The following is a 17169-nucleotide window of genomic DNA, read 5'->3' on the forward strand; positions in this document are numbered from 1 at the left end:
GTTCTTAACTTCGGCAGATTACAAATAACTAGTTAATATAATGAAAGTTAACCTCATTTTAAAATGATTGTTAAAGCAAAGCCACAATACTATGAGATTTTTGCTAAAAGAAAAGTAAATAATTTTTTTCCCTCTTAGACAGAACAAATTTTCACTAATGCATTTATGCCTGTTCATCTCTGCAGGGCCAATGTATATTCACAAACCTGAAAAATGGCTGGCTGGACCATGAGAACAAAAATCAGACCACTGAACAGAGAGGAATAAATAAAAATAAAAATAATCTGGGTCTATTACATGTATGTGTATCCTATAATTAATAATGACTGTCATCCCTGTTAGAGTGTTCATAAATATAAAGGTATATTCTTTCATCTTATTATTATAAAGAAGAAATGGTCAATCCTAGTTTATATAAATCAGAAGTAAATCTATTCTTGCCCAAACTGTTTTTTGGTAATTACTTCTTTTGCATCTTCTATAAACAAAGATTTAGAACAAACTTACATTAACCTATAAATAAATCAAGAAGTTTATTAACTCTAGAAATTATTACCTGTTTGCCTTTACTAACTTCATTTGCACAAGTGGAAAGTTCTTCAAGAATCATTCTGCAGTGTGTTATTAAACTTGTTGTCTGTGAGGTCGACAAGGGATCCCAAATGAATTCTACAAAGTCTGAAACAAAAGTTTCTGTAGTGTACAATTTATTTACCAGACTGCTTTGCTTTTTACGTATAAACAACTGAGGCCTCTAGCAAAGACTTCCATCCTATGCAATTTAAAATCCATGCCAATCATTACCATTATGTATTTGCATACATCCTCAACTTCCTTGTTCTTTCTGTGCTGCTGAACTTGTCTAACTCAACCACAGCCCTAGTTAAATCCACTTGTCACCGAGTCTGTGGCTCCAACCATGTGGCTAAAACATGGCTAGAAAAAAATACACTTTAAATTTATCCTTGCTCTCTCAGTTAATGGACTTGACTCTTCTAGACAACTATTTACCTTTCCTTTTCTCTTCCCTTGCTCTCACCCTCATGCTCATAGTTCCTCAACTGAAAACAGAAGAAAAGTTCTATAAGCAACTACTGCAGAATCTACACACCTACCTACATCTATGCCCACATACTCTTGTCTTCCAGTCTTACGGATGAAGCACCCAAGCTCCTCACTAAGGCCAACATTTTCTTTGTGCAAAAGGTCTCAACCCCTTTGGCTTACAGGAAGATCCTGTTCCCAGAATTCTTCCCTCTTAACTTCGGTACTGCCATCACCTCTACTGGATCTTTCCCATCATCCTACAAACAATCATTCTCTTATACTGAAAATAATCCCTCCCTTGACTCTTCCTTCCCCTCTATTACTGCCTTCTTTCCTTCACTTTACAACAAAATTTAAAAAACTGTCAAAACTATCTCTCATTTCTTTCCTATTAACTCTTGAATTCACTTCAATTAGGCCTTATCTCCAACCATTCTACCTAAACTATATACCACTGCAGATGACCACCACACTGCAAAACCCAAGGGCTGATTCTAGTCCCCATCTGACTTATCAGCAACAATTGGAACAGTTGATCATTCCCCTTACAAACATTTCTTTTCTTGGCATCCAGGGTAGCATTCCTGGTTTCCCACCTATCTCTGTGGTCTCCTTTGCTGTCATCTCTTTGATTCATAAATGCTAGAGTACCTTAGGACTCAGGTCACTTACCTTCTCTTTCCCATCTACATTTATACCCCTAGTATTTAAGGTCAGTTTTGTGGCTCTAAATGTCATCTATGTGCTGATAAACTCCAAATTTATGCCTGCTACTTGGCCCTCTCCTTTAGACTCATATATTCAACAACCTAGTTGACATCTCCACTTGGATGACAGGCATTGCAAACTCAACATTTGTTGAACTAAGCTCCCGATAACACTGCCTTACCCTAAACACGCTCCTCTCAGTCTCTTCCACTTCAGGAAATGGCAACTCTGTCCTCCTAAATGCTCAGGCCCAAACCCATGCAGTCATTCTTGATTCCTCTCTTGTTCCACATAACCAAACCATTAGAAAATTGTTAGTGCTATCTTTGAAATGTATGCAGAATTCAACCACTTTTCAGCATCTCCACTTATAACACCCTAGCCCGAGCCAGTATTATCTGTTGCTTTGATTATTGCAAAGGCTTCCTAAGTGATCTGCCTATAGTTTATTCTCAAAACAGTAACCACAGTGATTCTGTTAAAATGTTAGGCAGACCAATTACTTCTCACTCTTTCACTTACAATAAAAAATGAAGTCCTTACAAATGATTATAAGGATCCATATAATGTAGCCCCTGTCATTTTTTGGGAAAGATTTTTATTTTGGAGAGAGAGAGAGAATCTCAAGCAGACTCCATGGAGTGTGGAGCCTGATGCAGGGCTCGATCCCACGATCCTGAGATTATGTCCTGAGCCAAAACCAAGAGTCGGATGCTTAACCGACTAAGCCACTCAAGTGCCCCAGCTTTTGTCATCTTGTTAACCTCTTCCTGTTCTCTGCCCATCCTCACTCCACTAAAACTATAATGGCCTATATGCTGTTTTTCAAGCAAATCAGGCTGGCTCCTGCCTCAGGTCCTTTGCATTTGCTGTTTCCACTGCCTTGGATTCTGTTTCCCCAGATACTCTGATGGCCCACTTCTTCCTTTCAGAATCTACTCAGTTGTGACCTTCTCAGGAAGACCTTCTCTGGCCAATATATTTTAAATTGCACTCCTCTTTGATAATTTGTATCCCTCTTACTTTTTCATCTCAGCCCTCATAACTAACATTTTCTAAATTTTATTTATTATCTTTTTCACAGTATGTAAGCTCCAAGAAGGAAGGGATTATTATTTTGTTCACTACTGTATATGCTGTGTCAACAACAGCACTTGACACAGGGTAGGCCCTTGTAAAATACAAGTTAAGTAACAGAAAAAATGAAATAGGTTAAAAAAAAGACAAGAACAAAACAGCGATTTCTCAAGCATCTAGAAGGTTAAGTTTCTTCTTCTTCTTCTTCTTTTTTAAAGATTTTATTTATTTGAGAGAGAGCACAAGAGAACACAGCAGGGGGAGTGGCAGAGGGAGAGGGAGAAGCAGGCTACCCACTGAGCACAGAGCCCAATGCAGGGATTGATCCAGGATCATGACCTGAGCCAAAGGCAGATGCTTAACTGAATGAGCCACCCAGGAACCCCTAAAGGTTAGGTTTCTAATAACCTTAGAAATATTTGGTCAACTGAGAGCCTACTATATGCCTAGTGTTCAATACAAGAGACACAGCAATGAATAAGATTAGGTAGGTAGCTGCCTTTGAACAATTTTGTCTAATAGCAAATACATTTATATAAGCAATTCTAATTCAGCGTGCTGGTGTTACTGTAAGTATGAGTTCAGAGTGCTATAGGAACCCAGACAGGTATGTGTAAACCAGTTCCTAAAAGTGATGTCTATAATGAGTCCTGAAAGATGAAGAGGAATTAGCCAGGTGGAAGAGGTGGGGCTGGGAGGTTTGTCAAACGGACGGAACATAGAAGATAAAGGCCCAGGAAAAATACAGCTGAAATGCAGTAGAAGTAGGGATGAGAAAAAGAAGGAACAGAGCTTAGCAAGAGATGGGGCTGGAGAATTACTAAGCAGAGATGTGATTCTGAAAGGCCAAGAAAGTCATGTTAAAGAGTTTAAGTTTCATTCCAAGGGCAGTGAAGAATGATGAAAATATTTTAAGTGAGGTGTGATAGGATACAGACTTACATTTTAGACAAATTACTTTGGTTGTAGTAGAGAAAATAGGTTAGAAAATGGGAAAAAACAAAAAACAAAAAACAAACCCAAACCAGATGTGGCAATTGCTTACATAAGGAAGTAAGAAAGATGAGGAGTGAATGACTCCAAAATCCTGGTTTGACTACAAGGGTAGATGGAGATGTTACTTTCTAGATAAGGAATATAAGAGGAGCAGATCTGCAGCAAAGATGGTTAAGTATGATTTCACATGTGGACTGTGAAGTGCCTGTTGAACATCCAAGTGGATGTACTCAGAAGGTACTTTGATAAGAGAGATCTAGACTTCCTCCAGTTCTTTTGGATTTAAAATTATGTAGAGCACGACTATCCGAAGTACCTTTCTGAATGATGGAAAAAACACATTATATCCGTACTATCTGAAAGCCATGAGCTACATATATATGACTATTAAGTATTTAAAATGTCATTAGTGTGACTGAGCAACTGAATTTTAATTTTACTTGGTTGAAAATTTTATTATCACATTTAGTTACTGGTTACCACACTGAACAACACAGAAATAGATGGCACTAAAGGAGAGTATGAACTGACACACAGGGCTCATGAAGAGTACATGGGGGTCCAGGACAGAGCTTGAGAATAAATACATAATATTAATTTCTCATACTTCTACTTGTTTGAGGGGCTGTTTAATTTTAAATGATGCATTTGGAGTTTTTAGAAGAGTACTTAAATGAGGCACACATATTCTGTGCTATCATTTACAGAGCGAGGTGACAGTAGTTACTACTACAACCATGACTGTACTGCAAGATACACTGAGAAAAATCTTTAAAGTTTAGCCAAATTGGCTAAGAAGCAATACAAAAGTGGTTGCTTCACCTTGTAAGAGTTCTGCAGCCTTTGCTATGAGAATCCGTTCTCAGGGACATGGTGAAACAGATCCTTATCAAGTACAATTTCAGATGAAACAAGTCTTCAGACTGAAGCACAGATAAGCATCAAGGCTAAGTGCGGATGAGGGGAAGATGTAGTAAGGTTTTTTAAACAAAGAAATGAAAAGAAACAGGGAGAAGTCCAGGGAAAGAAAGAAATCCAACTGTAGTAGGAATGAAAGCATGCCACTAATAAATGAATTAGGTATTACAAAACCAACACTAATGTCACAAATGCTAAAGGCTGAAGAATACTAGCAGTCTGGTAGTCAATCACTTGTGCAAAGGAGCACTTTTTAATCACCTTCAATTATGACATCTATTGATTTTTGCTGCATTTTACATTTCCCTGGGTTCAAAAACTTCTGAAAAAAAATCTGTCAATGTAAAAAGAAATTAATGATCTTAGACTCTGCCAGAGAATAATTTAATTTTACCAAGATTACAAAGCAATACCTGTAAGTCGAGGAATAATTGTTTTGTTGATGACAGTGGACAAGATTTTCTTATCAGAACTATCTTCCTTCTTTGAATCCTCCATACCACTAGCCATAAATTCTTCTATAGATGTGAACCACGGCATCTGTTTTAAACCTATGGCATCAAACTTATAAATAAAGTTATTAAAATTATCAATACATTCTTAAACATTTTAAAATAGTTATATTTTTCAGTAATCACCTGAACTTTTCTGAGAATCAAAAAAGAATAAGTTCATATTTTAACTCCCTGTATTTAGCACTAGGCCACCGAGACTAGGCAGGATCATATGACTAAGACATGATGTCTAAACAGTATGACAAGAAACTATATTCTATCCATCATTCGTATGACAAATACTTCAAAAACGCCCACTGTGTTCAGAACCTGCTACACTTTACTTTTGGGAACAAAATATACATTTTTAAGAATAGCACTTAAAATAACCATGGAATTTGTTTATAAAAATTCATTTACCTCATGCAAAATTCATTTCTGGTTCCCTCAATTCTCATCGGCACAAATGTGTATTTTACAGGTGGTTTAGCTTAATAGGCAAATGGCAGACGGCCAATTATTATTTGTTGAATGAATGCACAGATCAGCTTGAGTGGTTAACAACTAGGCTGCTGTCCAACCAACTACTTATTTTCTCAGGGATAAGCTTAGTTCCTGTACTATGAAGACTGCCTGGCCCTGAACCTAACACAGCAACAGGCATGCATGACCAGGACAGAGACAGATAAAAGGACATGGCTCTGTCTCCTTCACTTTGTTAAATCTTCATCTTTGGTTCTCTATTCCTTCAATTTCATTTTCTCATTTGTTTCCTTACTAGACATATATACATGGATGTTGCACTATCAGTAAAACTTCCTTCAAAATCTTCTTCCCGCTGGAAAGTCCCCGTTCCTATTAATGGAACTACCACTGTTCTAATAACCCAGAATCAAAACACTGGGACCATCTTTCAATGTTATGATGTGTCAGAGTTATTCTCAGTATTTTACTAATTCTTTATTTTAGTTCCAATATAGTTAACATACAGTTGTATTTGTTTCAGGTGTACAATACAGTGACTAAACACCTCTATACATCACCCTGTGCTCATCAGGACAAGTACACTGCTTATTCCTCATTGCCTATTTCACCCATTCCCTTGTCCCCCTCCCCTCTGGTAACCATCAGTTTGTTCTCCATGGTTATGAGTCTGTTTCTTGGTGTCTGTCTCTCCATCAATTTGTTCTCCATGGTTATGAGTCTGTTTCTTGGTGTGCCTCTCTCTCTCTCTCTCTCTGTGTAACCAACCCTTTCTTTCTCTCTCCTTTGTCACTACCATTCTATGTGAGAAATTCACTGCCTTGGACTTGGGGTACAGCAATAGCCTTTCAGTATTATATCCACCTCTTATCTCCCTTCTCTTCAAGTTAGCCTGCTGCTAGGACTTCCTAAAACATTACTTTCATAATGCTACTCCTCCAATTATTTACCAAAATAAGTTCCTATCTCTTAATTTAGGATCTGAATCTCTATACAGTCTCTAGCTCCTGAACAACGATTTCTCCTTATGCACCCTTACAAAAAAGTTTGTCTCCTGTTTAAATCTTCTATACCCTTCCAATCCTCATTTCAACTCCCCCTCCTCAATGCAGCTTTCCAAACCAAATTATTACCAATATATCATCTCCAACTTCAGAACTCTTGGTACCTATGTTAAATTTCCCCAAACAGACTAAAATTCTTAAAAGCTAATACCATCTTAACATTTTTAAATCATTTAAAAATAATATTAAACTCATCACAGAAGAAGCTAAAAAACAAAAAGTGTTTCCTTGACAGATGTTCAGTCCTATTCAGCCTTAAAAATAAAGGGGGAACCAAAAATAAAAAAGATGAATGTAAATTATTACCCCAAAGCACTAATTATCAATTCCAACTCTATGTATTTTAAAGCTAATCTGATAACAAGGGCATTTAAATAATGAACGTGACAGAATTATTTCTGTTATATGTTAAGCTTAAATACCTTAAGAGGATTCCAATCAATCAACTGAACTCGGATTAGGGGATTTAAAAGCTTCGGTATGCACAAACTAATGAAAGCTTCGTAATAAGAATCAGGATACTTTTCTCGCCATTGTTGAAATTTCAACAAAATATGCTGGATATTACAAAAATCATCATGTACATCTTCAAAAATCTTCTTACGATCTTGTGAAATGTCACCTGTAAACAAAATGAGTCTGTGTATATAATACATTTTAAGTTTGTGAACTTTGTTTCCTATAAACAGTCATGTACAATGATATATAATCAACGAAACTGAAAACTTTCCTTGGATATTGACATATAAATTAGTTTTTATTTAAAAAAATCACTTTAATAGCAATATTGACACTAACAAACTCCACCACTTATTGAATCGCTGCTATGTCAGCATCATAACTATCTTCTCTACAAAGCAGGTGTTACTATCCTACTTATTACAGACAAAAAACAAGCAAACAAGCAACATGAGATTCAGGGAGGTCAATGGATCTGCCTAAGATCCCACAGAATACAGCCCTTCTTCAAACCCATCTATTTGACTGTAAGGCCCACATTCTTTCAAATATACAATATTTTGCCTTCTCATATCACTAAAATTTCTAAGTAACCTCTACCCACAATGTGGGGCTCGAACTCATAATCCTGAGATCAAGAGTTGCATGCTCTAGCGACTGAGCCAGCCAGGCGCCCCTAAATTTACTTTCTATATCATCATTACAGAAAGTATACAGTAGAGAAACGAAACAAAAAATGTCCATGGTTCCTTTAAAAAAGATGAGGAAGGCTGAGGGAAAAAACTATAAAGATGCAGAATACTCAGAATGTTCCTCCATTTTATCCCATTTTTTCAGAGGTAGAAAAAGTCTTTTTTTTTTTTTTTTTTTTGAGTAAACTCTAATCCCAAAGTGGGGGCTCAAACTCACAACCCCAAGATCGAGTCACATGCTCTACTGACAACCAGCCAGGTGCCCCAAGAAAAGTCTAAAAAGGGGGAGGGGGAATCAGAAAGAACGAGTTCTCAACATTTGCTACAACATGGACAGCACTGGAGGAGATAATGCTAAGTGAAATAAGTCAAGCAGAGAAAGACAACTATCATATGATTTCTCTCATCTATGGAACATAAGAACTAGGATGATCAGTAGGGGAAGAAAGGGATAAAGAAAGGGGGGGGTAATCAGAATGGGGAATGAAACATGAGAGACTATGGACTATGAGAAACAAACTGAGGACTTCAGAGGGGAGGGGGGTGGGGGAATGGGATAGACCGGTGATGGGTAGTAAGGAGGGCACGTATTGCATGGTGCACTGGGTGTTATACACAACTAATGAATCATCGAGCCTTACATCGGAAACCGGGGATGTACTGTATGGTGACTAACATAATATAATAAAAAATCATTAAAAAAATAAAAAATAAAAAATAAAAAGGGGGGGCGAAATGTGTTCATTTTTTCCTGAATTTTCCCAACTATTTTATATAGCTTATGTATTTAAGGTCAAGCATAGTGAAGCATTTCCTACTACCATTTCAATATTTCAAATTAACACATATTAGAAACTTGGTAACTGACCTTGGGTTTTTTGGAAGTCATTCATGTCTGCTGAAGATAGTTCATCATCACTAGATGTCCCTTCCTGATGATCACAATTTCCAGAAAGTGCCCTTGCTTGTCTTCTTCGTGACCTATGTTTTGCAATAAACCCAAAACAAATTAAAAACAAACAGTTCCTGCTGAAAAGAAATGCTTTAAAACAAAAAGTAGAACTCATCAATGCCCAGAATATACACCACAGAATTTTATGCTAATGTTTTTGGCCTTTCAGTTTGATTAATCTGAATTGGTGGTCCTCCCTTTTTTTCTTACAGGACATTCCCAGGGGCTACCCAGACTTTAAAGAGGGGATAACAACATAATAATGCCTGGCTGTAGTTACACGCAATTCCTGGACGAGTTAGTGCCATCTTACCCGTTCCTTTTGACTGACCCAATACACCAATGTGTCTTTAAACCCTGGGGATGAGGACTGTTTAATTTTGGTTTTACGTCATTCTCACGAATTAATGTTTAGTTATGGTTAATTATACCATATGGGTTAACTATATTTAAGTAGTGAAAAATACTTGCTCAATGATGCTTTAAGTCTTCAGTTTATATAGCTACCTTCGAGACTCAATCTCTTCTAAAATCCATTGAGTTTTTTCATCTACAGCCAAGCTTTCATTTGTTGATGTCTCAGCTCTGCCTGTTAATGAGTAAAATTGATTTCATACTGCAAATTCTTAAAAGAAATAAAGTGAGACACTATTAAACCAAAGTTGAATCTTGGGTGTATATACATATAGGTATATATATATATACTTAATATGCTTAAATTGCATATTTCATCATGCAATGCAATTTCAATATTAACTCCCTATCACAATATTAATAAGCATTGAGCTTGCTAGCCTGATACCTTGGCTGGTGAATATAGTTCAGCACTTGACAATACTAACGAAATTCTACCAAGTTTCTTTTTCTCATGGTCTTTTTCGGTAGTTTTCACCAGTTTTTTTTCTGTCCCTGAATTGCCAGAATTATTTGCGTTACGTTATTCATATTATTTTCTACTTTAGTATGTACCATAATTTATAAGCAACTACAGGTCATGTGTTTGAGAGTCACTTTGCTTTAATCAGCTATTGGTTATGATCTCCTTTCTTTCACTATTCCCTGGACAGCACTTTAATAAAAGGAAGGCAATTCTGAAAATACAAAACCAGTGCGAGAACTAAAGGCAGCATCTAAATCTTATTTGAGATCTCACAGATGATTTTCCACTGACCACCAAAACATCTTTAACCTCCATAACTAATCTGTAGAAGGGCCATGAAATCTTTATTAAGTTAGATTTCTGACACAGCGTATAGGTTTATGTCAACTCATCTCAAAACAGTCATCACCTGACCATATATCCTGTCTCAAATACTAAATGATTAGAAGTTACAATTTTTGTCTTAGACTTAATTCAGGACATTTTGAAGCCCTAGCTCTAAATATTTTGAGGTTTTTGAAAAGGGATAGGTGAAAGGTTAGTGGGAAGATACGCAAAAAGCATTTTTTATATAGGAATAAAAATATTTTATTCTCCAGCTGATTGCCAGTTTAATGAATAATAAATTATATTGAACATGAAAAACACTAACGTGATAACTGCTGTAAATACGTTGATTCATGTTTTAATTCATCTTGCCTGCGTTTCATAAAGGTCATGGCTTGTTTTAAAAGGAGTGCATGCATGGATGATTCTATTTCTTGGATGCTGATAATCTGAAATACACATATAAGTAACATTTTGTAGGTCATCAATAATGAATTACAAAAAGTAATACATAAGCATATGTTTATGCTCAAGTCTTATATAAAGGAACATTTTCAATACTACCACATTTTAATTAAAAAAAATATTGTGATAAAAATGTGAGAAATAAATGTAGATATAAATTAAAAGCTGCCAATGCTTTTAATATTGATAAAACCAGAAAATCAACTTACTGTACTAAAACAGCTATAAATATCATAAGTAATGAAAGCAAACGGGCTGGAGTCAGGGCCATAGATAAGAATGCATAGATAAGAAAAAGGATTCTTTATTTGAGATATGAGGAGGAGAAAATAAGGGATGCAGCTGTTTTTCACAAGCTGAGGGGGGACACTGTAAGAGAGCACTTGATGAAACTGATAAATTTGAAAAAATGGAGAATGGAAGAGACCTAACCAGACAGGTAAAAAAGCTGTGAAGCAGAAATGAATGATTATTTAAAATCAGCATTCTTATATTTCTTGGGCAACAATTCCCCCCACTCCAATGATGTTCCATAATAGCTGCCACGGGTACATCAATGTGGAGGCCAAGAGATTTTAACAGTGTCATTCTTCAAGGATCAATGAAGAAAGTTGTACTGCAATAAATATTTCAGAAAGTAACTACCAAGGGACAGTAAAGTGTAGCCAACTTGAAACAACAGGAGAGAAAAACTCCAATTGTTAGGTAACATTTTAAATGTAAATAAAAAGCAATGAAGAAAGAGCATATTTTTTAAAAGGATTCACCTACTTAAAAAGAAGTCAACTCAAGACCCTAATGTAAGGACTTAGTATGTATAAAACAAAAACAGAAATTATAAAGGGAAAGAATGAATCACGGATTTGATTAACACAAAAATTTCAAAACATCAGGATGTCAAAAAACCACTGCAAGCGAAATCAAAAGACAAACCATAAGTTTATCTACATCAAGTAGGATAAAACATTTAAAAATTTTAAGCAGTAAGAAATTTTCACCATATAAGGAAAAAAAGAAAGGAAAAAAGTCTTTTCTCGCAAGAAAAAGACTACATGTGTTAATAAAACAAAGGGTTGTTTCAGATCAAAATAAGTATGTAAGACAAAATCAGAGAGGAAGACAAACCACAAGAGACTCTTAACCATAGGAAAAAAACTGAGGGCTGCTGGAGGTGGAGTGGGGGATGGCGTAACTGGGTGATGGACATTAAGGAAGGCACGTGATGATGTAATGAGCACTGGATATAAGACTGAAGAATCACTGAACTGTACCTCTGAAACTAATAATACACTGTATGTTAATTAGCTGAATTTAAATTTAAAAAAAGGAAAAAAATGGGAAAAAACCAAATATGTAAAAACAAAAACCATTTTTTAAATGAAATAAGCTAAAAATAAAACTGATACAATCCTTCTAGCAAATAATTAAACAATGTTTCATAAGCCTGAAAGATATTTAGACACTGACTTAATAATTCCCCTTCTAGGAATTTTTCTTAGATGGAATTTTAACATAAAAATTTATATACAAAACTTTGTAATACTAAAATAATTGCAAAACACCTCACTGTCCAACATTAAGGAGATAATGTTGCAGTATGTCAAAAATGTATAGGAAAACCCTAGAGGAAAGTATTTCATTGTAGGATTTACTTTTAAAAATCTCACGGTAAGGGGATTTCTTTATAAAAAAGGAAATGTTGTATTTATAACCACATTACCTTTTCATTAAGACAGTCAATTAAATTTTCCACATAAATTTTCATGCTTTTATAGAATTTAAAATTTAGGGCTTGATTTGATGAATTCTCTAGGTTCTGGATGGTACTCTTTGAGCTCTTGACATCTTGTATATATTTTTCATATTCCCTCAGGTGTGAGCGGTGAGTATCCTGTAGCAATGTTAATCTAAGTGAACAAAATAAAGAAAAATGAAAACTTTTGTTTTTCTAACTTTTATTTCTACTATAGTAAACAGCAGTATAATGAAATTTTTTCAAAGCTACCTTACAGAGACCGCCAAGGAAACTGACAATCATATAAACCTGGGTTTATGAGACTCGTTATGCAAAGGAGAGTGGCACAATGAAAGAGGTCTCAAAGGAAAAGGTAGGAAAAGACATAGGTTTTTTAGGTGCTTGAGCTAATCAGAGGGTAATTTTAAAGCGAAAGTTAACAACTGTGGATTGATCAGAATTGGTGAGTTTCTAGAACAATCCAAGGTCATATATTTGAAACTCAGGAGTCCATCGGGAGTTGCTGTTAGATCTGTTTGTGGTCTTTCTCGGAATATTTCAATAAGCTGGTATTAAAACCATTTGAGCATGTTATGATTCGGTATAATCTGTTTTGTGACTCAATGGTTTTATCTGTCATTAGAATTTGATGTTCTTTGAGGCATATTTCATTTTCTGTTTTTGCTGTAGTCCCCCATACAATTCTCTGTTGATCAGACAGCCTTTTTTCCAACCCTTATGATTATCGCATATATTAACTGATGTAACATGAAAAAAAAGTGTCAAATATAATTCAATGTTTGGTTTTTTTTTTTAAGATTTTATTTATTTGACAGAGAGAGACAGCAAGAGGGGGAACACAAGCAGGGGGAGTGGGAGAGGGAGAAGCAGGCTTCCTGCCAAGCAGGGAGCCCGATGAGGGGCTCGATCCCAGGACTCTGGGATCATGACCTGAGCTGAAGGCAGACACTTAACGACTGAGCCACCCAGGCGCCCCAATGTTTGCTTATTTTTTAAAATTCAGTTATCTCTCCATATACCTGCCAGTGAAGGAGTAAGAAACACTATTTCTTTAAAAATATCTGGAATGTGTTTTCCACTAATATTTGACACTGTGAGTACATTTTAATTAGAGAATTAACTACAAATGAAATAACAAATTTGTAGTGTGTGGTCTTGAACTGAATTTTTCAAAAATTCTCAACTCCTCCAGCTAACCTGCTGTACAATGAAAAGTCATTAGTAAGTACTTGCTTAGACCAAATGTCATCTATCCAAGTTTCCCTGGAACATTGATTAATGCATTTGTCTTTCAAAGTTTTTCCTTGCTTTTTGTAAAGAATGGAGACAGTTAAGAAATAAGTCGATAATAATGGACAGAAAACATTATGAATAAAATGCTTTAACTGAGTGGAATATTACTGGCTATAGCAATAAGCTCATAAATATATAGTACATGAAAAAAACAAAGTAAGACCAGGGTATACAGTGTGCTTCATTTCTGCATTAAAAAAATGGCACAATACATAAGTATATATGTACTTGTACAGGTATACAGACTACTTCTGGAAAGAAACATAGGAAAGTGGGAAGAGTAATTTTCTCTGGGGAAGGTGACTTTTTTTTTTTCTGTGTATCTTTTTGTACTGTTTGATTTTGTCTTTGACCATGAAAACATATTTTCTTTTTAAAATAAAGAACCCAGTTAATAAAAACATAAAATAGGGGCAGCTCAGTTGGTTGGGCATCTGACTCTTAATTTTGGCTCACATCATGATCCCAATGCCATGGGATCAAACCTTGCATCGGGTTCCATGCTCAGCAGAGTCTGCTTGTGATTTTCTCTCTCCCTTTCCCTCTGCTCTCGTGCGTTCTCTCTCTCTCAAATAAATCTTAAAAAAAAATACACTAAAGTTAAAAATAAAACCTATCCAGATAAAGTGAAATGCTAATCTCCATCAGTGGTCTGCTACCTTCTTCCTATTCTATAATTCATGCAAGACAACTGTCTCCAACACAATTTCAAAAAAGCCAAAAAACAAAACCTCCCAAGTCCTAAATTACATGCAATTTTTGATGCAATTCTAGCTCTTTTCTTCCAATTAAGGAAGGACTATCAGAAGGACAGTAAATAATAAAGAGGTTATTACAAAAATAGTCTTGAATCAAGGCAATCTTCATCATTTAATATCACTACTGCAAACAATGACCTAGAACACAGCTTGGCAAACTTGCCCTGTAAAGGTCAAGATGGTCAATATTTTACAGTTTGGAGTTAGATGGTTGCTACTGTTACTACTCAATTCTGTTATGTAGCACTAAAGCAGCCAAAGACAATACATACATGCGTAAGTATGGCTATGTGCCAATAAAACTTTGTTGATAAAAATAGGCAGTGGGCTGGTGGTTTGCTAAGTCCCTATAATATAGATAGCCTAATATCTGAAACAGGACATCTAAAAATTTTTGTATTTATTTCACTATACAAATGCTATAAAATGCCTTTTCTATATCAAACCATTTAAATGAGCAACTATGACCAATCTATCTTGGCTGCAATATGATTACAGAATGAACCTACTTTAAAGCCGATTCATACAAAAGATACAGGGGAAGAAAATTTGGAATATATTACTGTGTATTAGAAAAAAATTCCCATTAAAAAAAAAGCAATGTTCTTCATGAACATCATCGTTCCATCGTGTTTGGAAAAGATACTTGGTGTGACTTCAATCTTACATATGTTAAGACTTTTCTGTTACCTCACATTTGATCTTTCTTGAAGAGTGTACTCCATGTGTGCTTGTAAAGAATGTACATTCTGCTACTGTTGGGTGGAATGTTCTATATGTCTGGTTAGGTCCATTTTGTTCAAGATCACTGTTTCCTTATTGATTTTCTGTTTGGAATGTTCTATGCATTACAGAAAGTGGAATACTGAAGTCTCGTATTGTTATTGTATTGCTATTTCTCTCTTCAGCTGTCGATATTTGTTTATATAGGTGCTGTAATGTTAGAGGTATACATAATTGTTTACTGTTATAATTTCTCATAAACTGATCTCTTTATATACCATAATGTCATTCTCTGTCTCTTGTAATAGTTCTTAACTATGCCACTACTGCTCTTTAGTTTACTATTTGCATGGAATATATTTTTCAATCCTTTTACTTTCAATCTATATGTATCCTTAAATCTAAATGAGTCCCTTGCAGACAGCATGTAGCTGGATCTTAATTTTTTTTTATCCATTCAGCCACTCTGTCTTTTGATTGTACAATCATTTTATATTTAAAGTAATACTGATACAGAAGGATTTGCTATTGCCATTTTGTAAATTGTTTTCTGTCTTGTAGTTATTTTCTGCCTTTTCTTCTCTTGCTACTTTAGTGTTTTGTTGATTCTTTACAGGGACTTGCCCTCAGTCTTTTCTAATCTTTTGTGGTTCTATAGGTTGTGTGTGTGTGTGTGTGTGTGTGTGTGTGTACACACACGATGGGGGTTACAAAAAACAACTTATAGTTCTAATCTATTTTAAGCTGATAACAACTTCAATCACATACAAAAAACTATACTTATTCCTTCATATTTCCTCCACCTCTTTTTACTGATGTCACAAATTACATTTTAAAATTGTGTATTCAGTAACAGCATTACAGTTTTTTGTGTTTATCTTTTAAGTTCTATACCTGAACGAAAAGTGATTTTCACATCACCCTTACAGTACATGAATATCTATTTGTCTACATATTTATGTTTGCCAGACAGCTTTATATTTTATTTTTATATACTTCATATTACCAGCTGGCTTCCTTTCCTTTCCTTTCAACTTGAAGGACTTTAAATAGTAATATTTGTAAGGCAGGTTAATGGTAATGAACACTCTCAGCTTTTATTTATCTGAGGTCTCTATTTCTCCTTCATTCTTGAAGGACAATTTTACTGGTTTTAATAGTCTTGGCTGGGAGTTTCTTTCAGCACTTTGTGTATATCATCCTACTCCTTCTGGCCTATAATATTTCTGTTGAGAAATCTGATTATCTTATGGGGCTCTCTAGTATCTGATGAGGTGCTTTTGTCTTGTTGCTTTCAAAATTCTCTTTCTGCCTTTTGAAAGTTTGATTATGTCTCAATATGAGCGTCTCTGGGTTCAACCTTCTTGTAATCTTTTGAGCTTGAAATTGGATATCCACTTCCTTCCTCAGATTGGTAAATTTTTGTCCATGGTATCTTCACATAAGCTCCCTGCCCCACTCTTTCTTCTCCTACTTGGACTTCCATAATGTATACATTGTTCTGCTTGATGTATCCTGTAAGTCCCTTAGGCTTTCTTCACTTTTCTTCATTTTTTTTTTGTTCCTCTGACTTGATAATTTCAAATGACCAGTCTTTGAGGTCACTGCTTCTTTCTTCTGCTTGATCAAATAGGTTGCTGATCTCCTCTAGTGAAGTTTTCAGTTCACTTATTGTATTGCTTAGCTCCAGAATCTCTGGTTCTTTTTTATAGTTTCTCTTTGTTGATATTTTCACTTTGTTAATGTATCATTTCCCTGATTTTGTTTAGTTGTGTGTGTTCTCTTATAGCACTTTCAGCTTCTATCACATTATTCTGAATTGTTAAGTAATTCATAGATATGTTTCTTTAAGGTTGGTTCTGGAGATTTATTTTGCTCCTTTGGTTGGGCCAGGTTTCCCTGTGTGTGTCTCCTGTTATTTTTTGTTGTTGTCTTATGCATTTGACAATGCACTTAAGGGAAATAGTTTCATACAGGGAAGGACATCACCAATCAGCCTGGCTAGAGACCTGGGGGGTGGGGGGAGGTCTCCTCAAATCTTTTATGGAGGATGTATCTTCTCTGGGCTTCTATATGA

At 35.4% G+C, this 17169-nt stretch overlaps 1 protein-coding gene across 1 annotated transcript in view; it reads right to left on the reverse strand.

Moving 5' to 3' along the window:
• Positions 1-17169, reverse strand: part of GCFC2 (GC-rich sequence DNA-binding factor 2) — a 47474-nt gene that overhangs the window by 15496 nt on the left and 14809 nt on the right. Inside the window, exons 6-12 of the mRNA XM_045810876.2 lie at positions 12283-12469; positions 10423-10546; positions 9398-9479; positions 8807-8919; positions 7210-7409; positions 5160-5310; positions 557-678 (exon numbers count right to left, since the gene is read on the reverse strand). Of these exons, the coding sequence (XP_045666832.2) occupies positions 557-678; positions 5160-5310; positions 7210-7409; positions 8807-8919; positions 9398-9479; positions 10423-10546; positions 12283-12469 (979 nt within the window). The remainder of the gene's footprint in view (positions 1-556; positions 679-5159; positions 5311-7209; positions 7410-8806; positions 8920-9397; positions 9480-10422; positions 10547-12282; positions 12470-17169) is intronic.

The sequence above is a fragment of the Ursus americanus genome, chromosome 7, assembly GCF_024610735.1.
Source record: "Ursus americanus isolate L20-20 chromosome 7, mUrsAme1.1.p, whole genome shotgun sequence".
NCBI lineage: Eukaryota > Metazoa > Chordata > Mammalia > Carnivora > Ursidae > Ursus > Ursus americanus.